The 17642-nt window shown below is 52.3% G+C and overlaps 1 protein-coding gene across 1 annotated transcript in view; it reads right to left on the reverse strand.

The window, feature by feature from the left end:
- Window positions 1–234: 234 nt before the first annotated feature.
- Window positions 235–17642, reverse strand: part of FAM163A (family with sequence similarity 163 member A) — a 75149-nt gene continuing 57741 nt past the window's right edge. Inside the window, exons 2-5 of the mRNA XM_004762012.3 lie at window positions 8151–8241; window positions 5012–5033; window positions 3936–4050; window positions 235–3386 (exon numbers count right to left, since the gene is read on the reverse strand). Of these exons, the coding sequence (XP_004762069.2) occupies window positions 2979–3386; window positions 3936–4028 (501 nt within the window). The 5' untranslated portion in view covers window positions 4029–4050; window positions 5012–5033; window positions 8151–8241 and the 3' untranslated portion in view covers window positions 235–2978. The remainder of the gene's footprint in view (window positions 3387–3935; window positions 4051–5011; window positions 5034–8150; window positions 8242–17642) is intronic.

Below are 17642 nucleotides of genomic sequence, written 5' to 3' on the forward strand. Positions count from 1 at the left end.
AACGGCAACTACACTTCACAGCCCTTCCCCAACAAATAACACATCCTCCCTGGGCGTGAGCTCTAATGGAGGCAACGTGGTGGATGCTCTGTTGATGAAGAAGTAGGAGTGGAGAAGAAGCTGGTAGATTTTGGTGTTGAAAATGGACATTTGGGGAAATAAAAAGGAGCATTCACTCTTAAATCCATGCCTGGCTGCCCCCTCCTTGGGTGAATAACAGAGGATTCTGTGGGATTTCTATTTCAAATTCCTCATTTATTTGGACATTCACTTGGTTGTGACTCCAAGTTATCAAAGATGCAGGATGGGAAATTTGTAGCGGGAGCAGTGACATGGAGGCAGAGACAAGATGGCGGAGAGGATAGGGTCTTCATAGCCTCTCCTTCTCTTCCTGTTAGGGTACGATCTGAAAAGTGTCCAGATAGTGTCCCATAGCACAGACACCACAACAAGAGTGTGCAGCACAGTTGAATGCATAAATTCCTCTTCCATGGGTAAGGCCCTCCCCACAACAGGGGGGCGGACAGGCAATCTGGAGATCATGCCCCATGCGCTGTGGGGGTGTGTAGGGGAGAGCTGTGGCCCATCATCTCTCCAGTGCCCTAAACCCAGATTTCACATGTAGGGTGACAAGATCTTGGTTGGGAAAGCTACGGGAGGAGAGGGGACTCTATAAGATGCTTTTCCCTCAGGGACCCCATAGATCAAAACCAGAAGCAGGTGAGAGCTGACTGGACTGTCTTAATTTCTCCAAAGGGAGGAGGAACAACAATACTATGGTTTCGTGAGGAGCAATGGCCCTTGCTGTGGTTGACTGGCTGTGGAATTCCCGGTCAGCAAGGCACAAGGGCTGGTCATCAGGAGGCCACAATGCCTGTCAGACCCAGCAACTCATATCAAGTAGGGAGTGGGCTTGGCCCAATAAGGACTGGTGATGAGACGGCATGTGTTCAAGTTGCTGTTCTACACTGGTCCGTCTGGACTGGGAGACAGACCTCATGACCTCCTGCCTAGAACTGCCTCCTGGTATAAGGACGTGTAACCGTCTGAGATCACCCAGGGGGAGAATCAGACAAACGTGTTTGCTTTTCACTGAACAATTAAAATCGTTTTGCCTGCTGACCCCATATTTCAAGGTGCTGGCTTAGTCCTCAGTCCACGTCCCTGAGCACTGGATCAGGCGGTTGGCAGGTGCATCCGGCTCCTTCCAGGACTCAGGCAAGGAGGAGCCGCATGGTTGGCAGAACTCTTCAGGGAGTCCTGGCTGTTTCTTAGGGTCCATCTGAACAGGTCTCCTTTTCCTGGAGAAAACTGGCTCTCAGAGAAGATAAATGACTGTTCCTAGAGCCAATGAATGACCTCAGTGTGACCAGACCCCAGGTCCGCTGATCCTCACCCAGTGGGCCCTAATGACAGCTGAGATGCAAAGTGACAGGTTCCAGACAGAGGAAACAAGAGGTGTGGTGAAGGCTCCCCCTCCTCCCCCTCTCCCAGGTGCGCCCAGCTTCTCTCAATAGCTCCTTCCCTGCCCCACCCTCTGCAGCAGGCCCTGATTCAGAAGCGCCCTGAGAAGGGGGAGCAGGACCCCTAAGTTTAGAGGCAACTGGAAAACTCATCAGGTATTTTCCCTCAGGCCACAGAGGAGTTCTAAGTGGGAACTAAGGGCCAGGCTCGAGCAATTAACAGGCCCTCACTGGAGCCTGGAGGGTTGGGGGAGTCCAGCGGAGGGAGGGCAGTGAACATAGAATCTGGGGTGGGGGGGTGCTGTCCCCAGGGCAATGAAGTCATCCAGCCCTATGACAATGTGGTTGGGTGCCCAAGTAGAGCGCTGGGCCTCCGAAGGGGGTTGGGGGCTTCACAGCTGCAGCACTGTCCCTGGGAGACTGCAGGCCCTCCCCATACCCGTCAGCTGCTTGCTAGGGGACTAGCCACGTCAGTCACCTTTCCCTCACGCTGTCTGAGGTCAGATTTCCCTTTCTAGTCCATGCATCAGAGCCCTTCCACTCTGGGGCTCCCAGAGGCTGCACAGCCCCCCACCCCCTGTGATGTGTGAGGGCGGTGACAGGTGTGTGCCCACCTGAGAACACACACACCCTCACAGCACTGCTCCCCCACCGCTCAGGGTGGCCGACCCGGGCCCCAGAGACATTCAGCAAGAAGGTCTCACTCGCCCAGCTGTTCAAACTCAGTAACAAAACTTCAACAAGGTTCTCCAGCAGTGGCAGCTGGTTCCGGAGGCAGAGAAGGAGGACTGGGGAGGGGTGGGGCGGGGAGACAAGGTTAGGCTTCCCTTTTTTCATGCATTCCCCACAAAGAACCTTATACCATGGCCTTCCAAGTCCACTCAGGGTGTCCCACGAGGAAGGGGAACATAGCAGGTTCCAGAATCAATGTCCACATTGGAACAGTGGCAGGGACCGCAGTCCCCATGATCACCAAATACAATACTGTCTTGGGACCTGGGTCTCGGTGTCATTTCAGCAAGCAGGTCCCGAAGAGGTCCCCTGAACACCTTCCACCCCCTTCTCAGATGCTGACGTGCCCTACTTCTCACACCTCTCCTCACCCCGGGTCCCTTTTTTCTTCCATCCCTCAAGGAGTCTTGGGGTGGAGGCAGCCTTCACTTAGCTTTCCCTGCTGCTCGTCCTCTCACAGTCCAAAGCTGGGGGGTAGCAAGGGAAGCAAGAGGGGTTGCAGTGGGGCTGGTGCTGGTGGAGGAAGGTTCAGGCACAGAAAGAGGCCCGGCTGCCCACTCGTCCTGCCAGCCCCCACCTACGGGCCATGGGGCCAGGCCCTGCCCTGTTCTCAATGCACTGGGCAGCTCTCATTCCACTGTGGGGCAAGAAAAGCCAAAACAAACAAACAAACAACACGGAGATGTCCTTGTGGGCTGTTGGAGGGGACCCCCGCTGCTCCCTGGTGTTCCTGCCGGGACAGCAGTGTAGGTAGGTACGTGGAGGGGTCAGGGGTGAAGGGGGTTACACGTCTGTACTAATAGCCCTTGGATTGGTGAAGGCCTCATGCCCAGAGCCTGGCCACGTCACCGGGTAACTCTGGGGCACTGCCAACTTGAGGGGCAGGGGTCCCCCTTCCTTGTAGTACGTAGGAGCGAAGGAGAGCCTCTCCCCTCCGCCCCCATTGGGCACCATATCAGCCGTCCGTATGTAAAAGGGGGAGCTGTACGGGGAGCAGGCGGTGCAGTGGCCGGCCGCCCCCCCACACGGCTGGCCGCAGGGCTCGCTGGTGAGAGGCGCCAGGCCGCCTCGGCCATTGGGGGCTTGGGAGCTGCAGGCATTACAGCTGGGGCCTCTGGGGTGTGGAGGCAGGTCGCGCTCCTCCTCCTCCTCGTCTGCATCTCCGGCTCTGCTCTTCTTGCAGCAGTAGTACTGAGGGGACAGTGGGGAGGGACGCTTGAGGGCCGAGGCTCCCCTTGTGGGGCACAAAGGCACCCATACCCCTGTCCACCAAGGACACAGCACAGAGCGCTTTTTGATGACTAAAACTCAGCACCAGACACCCACGTCCCACCAGCACATACTTCCAGCCTTGCTAAACCAATACCTTCCCTTTTCCTTCCCCCTACCTAACCCTAACCCTGACCCTGCAGGATGAGGTCGAGAGAGGCAGGACCTCCATGTCTACTGAGAACAGGGGTGGGGCCATAGATCCCCCAGAGGGGTGCCCTTTCCACCACTCCCGAAATCTCAGCTATGCCAGAGGCACGACACAGTGACCAGCTGTCTTCCCAGCACAGCCTCTTTGGAGAACCCCTAAAGTGGACAGAGTGTGAGAGACACACGGCTCCGGTCTGGCTACCCTCGATTCCCAGCCCAGCCCCCACGCTTCCTGGCTTTGAGGTTTGTCACCCTGGAAGTGGGTCCAGTTTCTGCCCCTAGAATGGGGACATGGTTTGCCAGTGGCCTCCGGGGACTGACCTGGAGCCTGCAGTAGCACAAGACGGCAATGATGCAGAGGAGGATGACTGTAGCTAGGATTCCGCCAGTGATCACAACTGTTCCCGCTGTCATCCGCCCGACGCCCCATCAAACTCTGCAAAGACGTGTGAGCACAGGGAGGTGAGGAGCCGCCACACTGCGCGCAGGGGAGGGGAAGGGCGGGGAGGCCTCCTGGGACTTCCTGCATAGGTGGAGGCAGGGAGGACCTGAGGGCAGCGGGACGAGAAGGGCCGCGGGCACTGAGACACCCGGGGCTTCCTGAAGGCAGAGAGAGGCTGCAGCCTGGGCCAGGCTAACCTGGGGGGTGGGGGTGGGGGAGTCACAGCTGAGGTGGGAGTTGGGGCGGTCACAGCTGAGCAAGGGAAGAGCAGAAGCAGAGCACTAACGGAGAGCAAAATTCCGTTCTTGGCCTCTGCTCAGTTTCAAAGCTTGCCGTGCCTCTCTCTAATTCTCCTTCTCGCATCCTGCTCGGCCTGGCCTCATCTCATGGCTCCATCCAAGGCACGAAGATGACAGCTTCCTTTCCTGGGGGCTTAGTCTGTGGCACTGCCCTAAGCTCTCCCCGCTCCTCTCAGGTAACCCTCAAAATACCTTTCGGGACAGTTCGTTATTAGCCCTGTGTCACACATGATGAACTGCGGCTTCGACTGGTTTGGCTGAGGTTCTGCCCAGCTTGGCTCACCCCGAGGCCATGCTCTCAATCGCACAAAAAGCAGTGGCCCCCCGAGCCCCGGACTCAGGTGGAGGGGACAGGGGCTGAATCTCCCAAGTTCCACCTGGTTCTGTCCTGACTCCAACCCACACTCCTTTTGGGGGCATCTCTGTCCTCTTTCCAACTCCTGTGCAAGACAAGGGCAAGGTGAACCCAGAGGGAGTGGGCAACAGGCAGCATTCTGGCCCCTGGACCGTGGCAGCGAGGCTAGAGAATGGTCCTGCTAATGGGGGTGAAGCTCCACCTCCCCCCAGGCACGTGGGGACAAGGCTGGTGGTGCCCCTGCAGCGGGAGGGCGGGAGGAGCCTTGGCATCTCGAGGAAGAATGACCATGATCACTTACGTTCAGTGACGGGAACAGAGACCTGCAAGACAATAACAGGAACAGAGCTATTGGGAGAAGACTGTTGCCCCTGAAAAAGGCCCCAAGAGTTAGACTAGTCCGCAAGCCCCCCTCCCTACCACCCACACTCTGCCCTGGTCACTGGGAGCGTCACAGACAAGCCCGCAGCTCCCAAGTCAGCCTCCCCTGTGCCTCCCACTGCAGCCTGAAGGACATTTCACTCAGGGGTCCCCCTGGGATGTCCAACTCTGGTACTCTGGTACCTGATATGACAGCCTAAGTCATCACCCTCTTTCGAGGTGGGCACCCCCGCCCCCCTCACCCCCCGTTCGTGCTTCCGCCAGAGGAGGCTGCTTGTTACTTGGAGGCCAAGCAGGGCTATTAGGCGAGCAACAGTCCACGCCAGAAGCCGTAGGCCCTATTGTGTCTGCCTGGAGGAGGGGTGCCTTGTTCTTCACTCAGATACCTTCTGTGGCTCGCCATCCTCATGCACCCCGCCACGCTTTGCCTGCCCCGCGTGCCGGCATGCTCACCCCCTGCGGTCCCCCTCCATGAATCCTCTCTCCACCAAGCAGGCCCAGTTCTTAGGAGGCTCCAGGCCTAGGGTTGACAAGGCACTTTAACGTACCTTGTGGTACGGCCTAAGACACACAGAGCAGGGGCTGTGGGGGCACCGAGCAGGGAGCGACTAACTACTTGGGAAAGGCTCCTGGAAGCAGTTTCGCTCAAGCTGGGTGCTAGAAGCTGAGTGGGAACTTGACCCGTAGGTAGACAAGGGGAGAGGGCAGGCTCAACAGCCCAGGTGCCTGAGAGACCATGGGGGCCTCCAGGAGCTGTAAGGACTCTGTAAAGGCCGGGTAGGGTAGGCATCAAGTGGGAGAGGCTGAGAGCCAGGCAAGGATTGGCATCCCACTCTCTCGGAGGCCACAGCCGTTCCTGAGGGGCCGCTGGTAGCAGAGTGCATGAGCCTGCTTTGTCCACCTGTTTAGATCCTGCCCACCCTCCAGCGCTCTGAGAGACCCCCTGGAACCCCCATCGTAGTGCTCTCTCTCTCTTTCCCTGGATTCCCACTTCAAAACCTTTCCATGGGCCACTTTCCAAACCCTCTCTTGGTAGGATACTTGTTTGCTTTCATGTGGGAACATCTTGACTCCTCTGGTACATGAGAAGTCCTTTGGGATCAGGAGCTGTGTCCGATCGGGCTCCTGCCCCTGCAGTGTTATACATGGCAACGTGCTTGATGAACCAGTGTCTGCTAATCCTCTGCCAAGTATAGGCCTTCCTTCCCCGGCCTGACAGTGATGACCCTGACCGACCACCGGGGGGGCAGCAAGTTGCATGGCTCAGCTCCCATCCGGTCTCGCAGACTGGAGCGTCCCCTGTTCAAGTCCAATTTGACTGACTTTGCCAGATGCATGATGGTTCTTGCTTCCGGGATTTGCTAGGCATTTGTGGGAGAATGTATGTGCCCTTATGACAACATGTCTGCCCTTGACCCTGCTTGCCCGGACACTCACCACGTAGGGCCCTTTGAGCCAAGAGAGGCCTGTGGAGTAACCTGAAGCGGAAGGCAGCAGTGACTCACTCTACTTGCAAGTCTTGGCCTTGCCCCCTGAGATATTAGCCTGTTTTAGGATACAGGGAGTGAGGAAGCTATATAAGAACACAGCCCTCCCTCCTTCTGACCTCCACGCCTGGCCTCCCCTCTTTGGGTACCATGCAGCGGTTCCACAGAAGTGGCTGGAAAGTGGGGGTGCATGGCAGAGGCACACATCTGAAGGCCCATCGGAGGCCCAGCTGTGCCATTTAGTGGCTGCCCCATCTTGGAGGCTGACCTCCTTTCTCACTTGCGAAAGAAAGCTTAACAAAAAAACTCAGCTTACCAGTGTGCTTGTGAGGAAAAAGTGGGAGTCACGTATGCAAGAGCCCCTTGGGTACTATAAGAGAATCCTTCAAACCAGTCATTTGCGGGGGGAAAAGGACTGCCCAGACATTTTAGATGTCGGCTTCAATGTGGCCTTATAGTCAGGAACCCAGAAGTCACTTGTGAAGGACACGTGGGGAACAGGCCGGGACCCAGCCTCTTGTCCTGCAGACCCTGTGGTCACAGTACAATCTAGCATTTAAATCCCCATCTCCAAGGGCTCCTGTCTTTGCAGGTGGGTTCATTTTCTTGCAACTAATGCAAATGAATCTAAACGGCACTCTCCAGTCTAAACACTGCTTCCATTTCCATCTCTTCCTGGGAGGGGCAGGCTCTAAGACAGCCCCAAATGAGCCCTGCCTCTTGTAGTCATGCCTAGTGTGCTCCCCTGCTCTCGAGGGGCATCTGACACTTGCTTCTAACCTACAGATCACAGCAAAGGCGATGGGATGTCACCTCTGTGAATAGACTGTATGCCATTTTGGCCACCTTCTTGCTGCCAACTCCTTCCCTTGCTGGTTTGCACGCAGCAAGTTGCCATGTTGGGAGGCCCCTGTGGCCAGGGACGGGGGTGGCCTCTGGCCCTCCGCCCAGTGACCTAAATCAAGCTGGACCATCACAAGTGAGAGCAGAAGTGGGTCCTTCCCCAGGTGAGCTTCAAGATGAAACTGAAGCCCCAAGACACCTTGAAGGCAGCCTGATGACAGGCCCGGAGATGGTGACCCAGCTGGCCATGCCTGGAGCCCTGACCCACAGATGCTGTGAGCTGGTCCGTGTGTGTTGTGTCAAGTTGCTAGGTTTGTGGGAGTCTGTCATGCTGCAAAAGATAACAGATGTACCTCGGAACCCCATAAAACCCCCACATGCAGGAGAGAAAGTTGGACCTTTAAGTGATTCCCCTCAAGTCATACAATAGCAAGTCAGGACCCAAGGGTCAGTGTTGTGTAGTTTTCATCCTACCCAGCTGCCTTTTACTGAGCTTCCCAAGGCCGGAAGCAAGACTTTCCCTCCCAGGGCCCAGCAGATGGGTTCTGTGGTAGCCAAGTCAGGGAGCAAGGGCAGCCAAAGAGGACAAACCCATTGCCAACTAAAGATTCCCGGGACCTGCCCTGAGACCAAGGTTTTCTGGACCTCACTCCCCACCAACATCCCTCCCCACCCAGGGCCCAGTCACCTTCTCCTGGGGGTGAGGCTCAGCCTGCTCCTCACACTTACGCAAAACAGCGGGGCAGTGACGGCTCGGTCATGCAGGCTGCACCCGAGCAGACAGAGGTTGGGGGTGCGTCATGGCCATGGGCATCAGTTCCTGCCAGAGAAGAGAGAGGAAGATCTGTGAGAGCTGGAGAGGGAGGGCAAGAGCACAGACAGACTCGGAGACTGAGTGGACGTCCCCCAAAGGGACTTGTCTGTTGGCTTCCATGGCTGCCTCAGTCTCTGAGACCCCCCAGCCTAGGAACCTGAAGACAGGCTTGTAAGGCCACATACCATTCTGTCCTTGATTCCTTCCTTCAGTGCCATTGTGCGGAACCCACGGCCCAACACAGTAGCAGGACGCTGGGCACGAGCCTCTGCCTATTCTGGGAAGCGAGGCTTAAGGTGGGGAAGGGGGTCTAGCTACTTCTGTCACACTCTCCTGGAGAATTCTGGCCTGTCCCCTGGCAAATGTGTCCTTGTTGCCTACGTGGCTGATTCTTTTCTCTATGGCCGCACATACCTCTCTCCCATTCCCTCCCCATCCTTCCCTGGGCCTGTCCATACTCATAGTGCCCACAGCCCCACACTCCTGTCTCTCACTCCTAAATCCCAACCTGCCTCAGGACAGCATGCCTACAGGACAGTCGGGTCACACGCTCACGCTGGTGTGCCAATGGAGGAGGGGTGGCGAAGTCCTACCAGGACATTTACGAATCCAGTGCAAGCTAATCATTCCCTGAGGTCCCTTAAAATGAAAATTCTTTAAATATCCACTCGACATGATTTCCAGGAGAGTCTGGGCCTTAGACTGGGAACAGAAGAGTGGGAAGGAGGACACTCTCCAGTGAGGCTTCCCTCGGCTCATTGCCCTGAGAGGGTAAGGCCCCGCTGGGGGTCTTGTACTGGGAAGGGAACCCAACTGATAACTGGATCCCCACAGCCACCCTCTACAGGGATGGGCTGACCAGCGCAGGGCTCTCTGTGGCAGCTGCAAGCTGGAGGTCAAGGGCACACTAATGTCTCAAGTCCTGGATCTCATCTAGTTCAGCAGGCCTCAGGAGCAGAACTCTGGGAAAAGCTGAGAAGGCCCACGTTCACCCACAGATTTGGCCCAGGCCCACCCTCACGTCTCCTCTAGATCAAGGCCTTCCTGCCTATGATCGACCCGGGATGTTGTGGGCGCTCAGGCTTTCTTTTTCTCAAAGATGTTCTTATTCTCATTAAAATGGCAGTCACGGGTAGCTGGATATCCAAGGAGATGTTTCCTATCTAGGTTTTTTGTTTTTTGTTTTTTTAAGATTTTATTTATTTATTTGACAGACAGAGATTACAAGTAGGCAGAGAGGCAGGTGGTGGGGGGGCAGTCTCGGGAAGAAGGCTCCCCACTGAACAGCGAGCCCCACGCAGGGCTCAATCCCAGGACCCTGAGATCATAACCCAAGCTGAAGGCAGAGGCTTAACATACTGAGCCACCCAGGCGCTCCTCCTATCTAAGTTTTGACTGAGATGTCAACTGATAGAAACAAGAGGACGCCCCATGAGTTTGGGACAGGTCCCTCTTCCCTAGCCCCATGCAGGGGAACACACATGGAAATGTCAATAGTCTATTTCAGGATCCAGGAGCCTTTCTCCCACTTTGAAAAATACAGATGGGTCAAAAATTTGTGAAGATATGGTGTGGAAGGTTTCCTTGGCAAGTTGCTGCTGAACCATTAATCCCTTACCTGAGCCCCCAAGGGCGGCAGGCCTGGGGCTGGCGCGCCTGGGCTGGCGCCGGGCTGGCTCTCCTGAGTCCTGTCCAGGAGCGCCCCCCGGAGGCTTGACAAGAACTGCGACTGGACATCCAGGTGCCCTGGGGCTGAGCAAGAGGCTGCAAGAGATGCCTGGGACAGGGCTGATGTGTCTGCCTGGGGTAAGGGAGCTGCAGGAGAGAGGGGCCCAGCAGGCAACCTCCAAAGAGCTCACATACACAAAAAATATACAAAAGCAAGAGCCCTTTTGAAGCTTCCCCTGCTTTATAACCGGTAAGAATTCCCCATTTCGATGTGGCAGCTCGTGAAACAGACCCTCTTGGGGGTGGTGGGAGGAAGGGAAGAGGTGGGGAAGTACAGACAGCAGAGGGACACGGCACACCACCCCTGCTGCTTTCAACCCGAAGCAGATCCAAACTGGCCCAAATGAGAACACGCTGTCAGTGATCCAACGATTCCAACTTCTACTTTGAGATTGTAGCTGTAGCTGAGTGGTACGACAGGCTATCGTCTAAGAGTGGGTGACAAGAAATGGGACTGGCCCATGTTTTCATCCAGAGGCAGGAGAAAATTTCTTCCATGGAATACATTCTTTTTTTTTTTTTTTTTAAAGATTTTATTTATTTATTTAACAGAGAGAGAGATCACAAGTAGGCGGAAAGGCAGGCAGAGATAGAGAGTGGACAGGAAGAAGTCTCCCTGCTGAGCAGAGAGCCCAATGCAGGGCTCGATCCCAGGGCCCTGGGATCATGACCTGAGCTGAAGGCAGAGGCTTCAACCCACTGAGTCATCCAGGTGCCCCCACGGAATTCATTCTAAAGTAAAGGGATGCTCAAAGAAAAAAAAAAAAAAAAAAGAAGGAAGGAAAGAAAGAAAGATGTTTCTTAAGCACAAAATCATACATTATACTTATTTAACCTACCAGCTACTGAGAGAAAAATGATCCATGGAAATGGAAGGACTCTGAGATCTGGCCCAGTATCTATTTCCTAGATGAAGAAACCAAATCAGAGAGGACATGTGACTGGCTTCACCACACACAGCAAGATAGAGACGGAGCAGCAGGGCCACAGGGAGTGGACCTCCTGGCCCCAGGCCAGGCTGGCCATGAGGCTGCAGTCTCTCCCGCACTTACTTCACCAGGAGCTAAGGTGGTTGAAGTAGGGTCTTCCAAATTATCTTGACAGTAACAATCACCTGAGTCAGGTGTCAAAAAACAGACTCCAGACCCACCAAGAGAAGGGGCCCCATCTCCAGAGAAGGGGCCCAGGAATCTGTGTTTTTAACGGGCTTGCGTCTCCCCATCTGGCCCCTTTTAAAGATGATGTAGGAATGAAAGTCTTTGGGAGGATTTCAGGCTGCAGGCAGCAGGGGGTTGTGTGGGGGGGTAGGTGACCTTGCAGAGCCTGGGGCATCATCTGCTGCAGCCCAGAAAACTGGCTCTGGACTGTGTCCGTGAGGATACCAGGCCAGAAAGGAAGAGGAAAGGAGGAGTACAGGAGAGCTACAGGAACGTGGCAACTCCGGGGAGGGGGTGGGGCCCCCTAAAAGGTCAGTGATGGGGAATCTTTTTTTTTTTAATTTTTAATTTTTTATTTTTTAAAAACATATATTTTTATCCCCAGGGGTACAGGTCTGTGAATCACCAGGTTTACACACTTCACAGCACTCACCAAAGCACATACCCTCCCCAAGTGATGGGGAATTTTTTTTTTAATTTTTTATTTTTATAAACATATATTTTTATCCCCAGGGGTACAGGTCTGTGAATCACCAGGTTTACACACTTCACAGCACTCACCAAAGCACATACCCTCCCCAATGTCCATAATCCTACCCCCTTCTCCCAAACCCCCTCCCCCCAGCAACCCTCAGTTTGTTTGGTGAGATTAAGAGTCACTTATGGTTTGTCTCCCTCCCAGTGATGGGGAATTTTAAAGGCCATTCTTCCAGGAGAGGCTTGGGGGAGGGGAGGGGGGGCTGCAGAGAGAAAGGCCACCCAGAGAAGATGTACTGGGAAGTGAGGGTCCCACTCCCCCCACCCCCCAAGGCCAGGGATCTGTGACTTCAGCTCACTGAGGCAGAGTCACCTGCTCGCTGCTTGAGCGATGTGGGCAGACAAGGCAGCCACAGCTGGCCACAGAATGTGTAATTAACGACCGGCTGCCCCTTGTTCCCCCGCTCAGGCCCCCTGAGGAGCACAAGTTAATTGAGTGAGGCCTAAGCACCTCTGATCTCAATTTCTTCTGAGGCAATTAAAGCTTCTGCAATCATTTATTAACTCGTGAAACTGACACAGCAGGTTAGCAGCCAGGGAGACAGGGGCCAGGTTTTCTTGTCTGTTACCAGTCTTCCTAGACTGCAGTCCTCAGGCCAGGTCCGCAGAGGGGAGGAGGGGAAGGGGTTCCTATGCCTTTGTGCTTGTGGCCCTGACCAAGCCCATATCCCCGGAAGGAGGGAAGGAGGGCGTGAAAAAGGGCAGCCACATGGGTTCCTTTGTCCCCGGCGGGTGACGACAGCAGCAGAGAAGAGGTCTTTTCAGGACATACAAGGAATCCTTGCAAATCGTCAAGAGAAAGAAGGGAGACTTGACGTCCTAAGGGGCAATGAGGCTACCAAGAAAGTGAAGAGATGCCCACATTCACGGCTAATCTGAGGAATGCGGACGGTGGGCTCTTACTTTACTCTGGTAGGACTGGCAAAAATCAGAAAATGGGCTTGTCAACGTGGGGGGCTTGGGGGGTAGGAAAAGAATAAATGAAACAAGATGGGATTGGGAGGGAGACAAACCATAAAAGACTCTTAATCTCACAAAACAAACTGAGGGTTGCGGGGGTGGGGGGGTGGGGGGCTGGAGGGAGAGGGTGGCTGTGTTATGGACATTGGGGAGGGTATGTGCTATGGTGAGTGCTGTGAAGTGTGTAAACCTGGTGATTCACAGACTTGTACCCCTGGGGCTAATAATACATTATATGTTTATAAAAAATTTTTTTTTTAATTTAAAAAAAAAAAGAAAAAGAAAATGGGCTTGTGCCCAGGGCTGGAGTGGCCGTAGGAATTTAGGGGCAGGGCTGGTAAGGGTGTAGCCAGAGCAGCCCCTGGAGGGAGAGACCCGTGTCCCTTAGCCATGGTAAGTCTGCACAAGAAGCAATTCTGCTCCTGAGTCTATTGTCCCCAAACCTTATCAACGCAATATAAGGGGTCACGGGTGAAAGATGCACATTGCTATGTTGTTTATGGTGCAGGGAATTGGAAGTGAGCTCAAGGGATCATCATGGGGGACTGGGGGAGTCATGTCAGGCTGATGCCACCTCGCAGGGTAATACAGCTGTTGAAAGCACTGGGCCAGACAGACCAGAGAAACAGTGGTAAATCTTAGCATGGCACTTAGTGAAAAAACAAACAACCAAAAGCTAAAATAAACAGAGTGAGCTAATACTGTCTCCATAAATTTAAAATGCAAGTGTACAGATCAACAATTCCCATTTTCAAGAACACAACCAAAAAAATGGGTCACACTCAATGTTAGAATGGCTGTCTGTGAAAGGAAGGGAACGGGATGGAGAGAAGCAAAGCAAAAAGCATACAAAGCATGAAAGGAGCCTGGCATAGACCCATGATAATCCGCTACGATGTGTGGAATATGTTAACTTCACCTTTTGCCCCTGAGGTCCAACTTGAACAAAGAGAAAAGAAAGCAAGGGGCTGTTACTACCTCTAGGAAGCCTTCCACAATGCACTTAATGCTGCACATGTTTGTTGAGCCTTCCTCTCCGTCCCCAGGTCACTGTATTTGCTCATGCACTCTGTCCTGTGGGCATACTCTGCCTCCTTCCTTAGATTACAGACCATCTGCGGGCACAGACTTGGAATCCTGTATCTTCGTAAAGCTCTACTTTAGTTGCCTGGAGTTCTGTGCGTTCTAGACACAGGAATGACCAGCTCTGATGGGGGAAGTCTCTGTATGCAGTGTGCCAGCCCAACACACAGCCTTGCCTTCTGGGCTCATCTGCTGTGTACAGTGGGAAGAGCACTAAGAAAGGAGTACCAAAATTTGGCAGTTCTATCTTCTACACTCCCCTGGATGACTTTGGACAATTAAGAGATTCATCTGCAAATGACACACCTTTCCTTACATGGTAAAGATGACGGGAAGGGGAATGTTATTTTGTTATTTTTAATTATATTGTCTTCTAGGGAGAGTGGGTGTGGTTCCAAGGACTCGGGCTCCCTGCGGTCCTCTGTCCCACCAACAGAAGAGATAGCCTTTCATTCTCACTTGGCCCATCATGAGTTGACCATGCCAGGGTTTGGGAGTAGATCTGGTCAGAGCTGGACCACTCGACACAACAGAATGAGCAGAGTTATTCAGGTGCATGGTAGCAGGTGGATAGAGAGGGTGGGATAAGGAAGAAAGGGGATCCAGAGGAAGGAACTGGCTGAGGTTGGTGGGGCTCAGTTGAGTTTTTTGGCCCATTAAAAATCCTAGCAGTTAGTGAGTGCAAACAGCTTTTAAGATCTGGGGGGTCTCTATGGTTTTTGTGTTGTCCTCTCAGACTGCCGGTAACATGGAATGATCTTTTTCTCATTTGTGGCAATCAGATGAAGGGGCTGAGATCAGAACGGGGTGCACATTGGTGGACACAGGTGACACAATAAGGACTAATTCAGCAGATGGGGATTTGAGCAGTTCTTATCTAGATCCTTAGAACACATGACCCCAGATTCTGTAAGAGTTATGCCTTGGGGAACTCTTGTGAAAATAGCTTGTCATTCCTCTTCCATTCTGGTCCTGACCTGCCTCTCAGATACAATGCATCCCTAAGATCCCTGATCATGGCCTTGACTAGCATTTCCACTGAGACCTTTGTGTCTCAACATGATACTCATGGGAAACCTATGCCATTCCCCTCACTTATTCTTTGCCTACTAGTCATTTAGCACAGAGCCTGGCTTTGAGCCCCACCTTGGGAACACAAATGTGATGGGACTGAGCACCCTCAAGAAGCTTACAGAGGGTAGGTGAGTAGTAAATAATAGAGAACATGGTCTCTGGACCCTCGGATGGAAGTCCTGGGGCCATTCTGCAGTCCTTATCAGAGCCTGTAAACTCCCTGGAGCAGGCTGAGCTTCTTGTTCAGAGCTTGGGGTTAGCAGTAAATGTTTGCCACAGATATCTAGAAAAGATGGGGGTCCTGCTTGTCTCAGCCCAGGGCCAACCCAATGGTGTCACCTGCATCTTTGATGGCTCTCGCAGAGGTGAGGCTGAGCCTACCTCTTCCCTGTCTGGGGAGGCCCAAAGATGGACCCCTCTGCATAGTCCCTCAGTTAAAACTGCGCTGGTCCCGAAGAGCAGTGGGCACAGACGGGGTCCCACCTGTCCCAGCTCACAGCCTTCTCTGAGCTCACCTCTGGCAAACCCCAAATGCGCTCATAGTCTGTAGACACAATGAGCTTAATTTAATTACGTGTCATTTTTGGTGGGCGGAGGCTATTTTGTACAGGGGATCCTTGTCTCTGCAGCTCTTAGACTCAGGGTCCCTGATCGTGGATCTGCCCTCTCTGCTTCAGAGAGACCAGAGCAGAGGTCAATACACTTGTTAAGGCTGTGATTCACCCCGCACTTGGCTTTGTTTCCCTTGCTGCCTTTCCAAACAATGTCCATTATCGCTTACAGAACTTTCCTGTGTTTCATCTTGTCTAATCTCCAGGCATGGCCATTTTTTATTTCTTTTCCAGAAAACATGAAGTTCGGGAAAGCCATCCACACAGCTAATTCGGGGTGAGGGGGAATGCCCTGTCTGCATTGTTCTCCCACGAATGGTGGTTCCTGTGGGAACACACATAGTGGCCCATCCCTGTGCCCCTCCAGCTCCTCTCCCTCCCCAACCCCCACATTCAATGCTCTTTCCCAGCCTGACCATTTGCAGGAGGGAAGGCAGCACCATGGCCTGTGTTGTGGGAAGGGACTGGCTTTTCCTTTCCATGAGGTTCATTGTTCTGCACCATGGGCTTGGATTTCTCTCCAACTGTATTTGATGTCTACTGTTGTTTGGAAGGTGTTCCGAGATCCCCAGGCAGCAGGCCTCCAGCCTGATGATGGCTAAGCAGGGTTGTTAGGAAAGGGAGACACATCATTGGGGTTTGGGTCTCCTCTCTAGCAAGGTGTCAGCAGGCTAGAAGAGAGCCCAATAAGAACACAGACCATAAAGAAGAAATCAAACTCTCACTATTTGCAGATGATATGATATTTCATGTGGAAAACCCAAAAGACTCCACTCCAAAACTCTAGAACTCATATAGGAATTCAGTGAAGTGTCAGGATATAAAATCAATGCTAAGAAATCCGTTGCATTTCTATACACCAAAAGCAAGACAGAAGAAAGAGAAATTAAGGAGTCAATCCCATTTACAACTGCTCCCCAAACCATAAGATACCTAGGATTATACCTAACCAAGGAGGCAAAGAATCTGTACTCAGAAAACTATAAAGTAGTCAAGAAAGAAACTGAGGAAGACACAAAGAATTGGAAAATGTTCCCTGCTCATAAATTGGAAGAACAAATATTGTGAAAATGTCTATGCTACCTAAAGCAATCTACACATTTAAAGCAATCCCTACCAAAATACCATCAAGCTTTTTCAAAGAAATGGAACAAATAATCCTAAAATTTATATGGAACCAGAAAAGACCCCAAATAGCCAGAGGAATGTTGAAAAAGAAAGCCAAAGTTGATGGCATCACAATTCCAGACTTGAAGCTCTATTACAAAGCTGTCATCATCAAGACAGTATGGTACTGGCACAAAAATAGACACATAGATCAATGGAACAGAATAGAGAGCCCAAAAATAGACCTTCAACTCTATGGTCAACTCATCTTCGACAAAGCAGGAAAGAACATCCAGTGGAAAAAAGACAGTCTCTTCAGCAAATGGTGTTTGGAAGATTCGACAGCCACCTGCAGAAAAATGAAACTGGACCATTTCCTTATATGACACACAAATATAGACTCAAAATGGATGAAAGACTTCAATGTGAGACAGGAATCCATCAAAATCCTGGAGGAGAACACAGGCAGCAACCTCTTTGACCTCAGCCACAGCAACTTCTTTCTAGAAACATCGCCAAAGGCAAGAGAAGCAAGGGCAAAAATGAACTATTGGGACTTCATCAAGATCAAAAGCTTTTGCACAGCAAAGGAAACAGTCAACAAAACCAAAGGACAACTGACAGAATGGGAGAAGATATTTGCAAAAGACATATCAGATAAAGGGCTAGTATCCAAAATCTCTAAAGAACATATCAAACTCAACACCCAAAGAACAAATTATCCAATCAAGAAATGGGCAGAAGGCATGAACAGACATTTCTGCAAAGAAGACATCCAAACAGCCAACAGACACATGAAGAAGTGTTCCACATCACTTGGCATCAGGGAAATCCAAATGAAAACCACAAAAAGATACCACCTCACACCAGTCAGAATGGCTAAAATTAACAAGTCAGGAAATGACAGATGTTGGCAAGGATGTGGAGAAAGGGGAACCCTCCTACAGTGTTGGTGGGAATGTAAGCTGGTACAGCCACTCTGGAAAACAGTATGGAGGTTCCTTAAGAAGTTAAAAACAGAGCTACCCTATGACCCAGTAATCACACTACTGGGTATTTACCCTAAAGATACAAATGTAGTGATCCGAAGGGGCACGTTCACCCCAATGTTTATAGCAGCAATGTCCACAATAGCCAAACTATGGAAAGA

Source organism: Mustela putorius, unplaced genomic scaffold (assembly GCF_011764305.1).
Source record: "Mustela putorius furo isolate JIRA1106 unplaced genomic scaffold, ASM1176430v1.1 tig00000496_pilon_pilon_pilon, whole genome shotgun sequence".
NCBI lineage: Eukaryota > Metazoa > Chordata > Mammalia > Carnivora > Mustelidae > Mustela > Mustela putorius.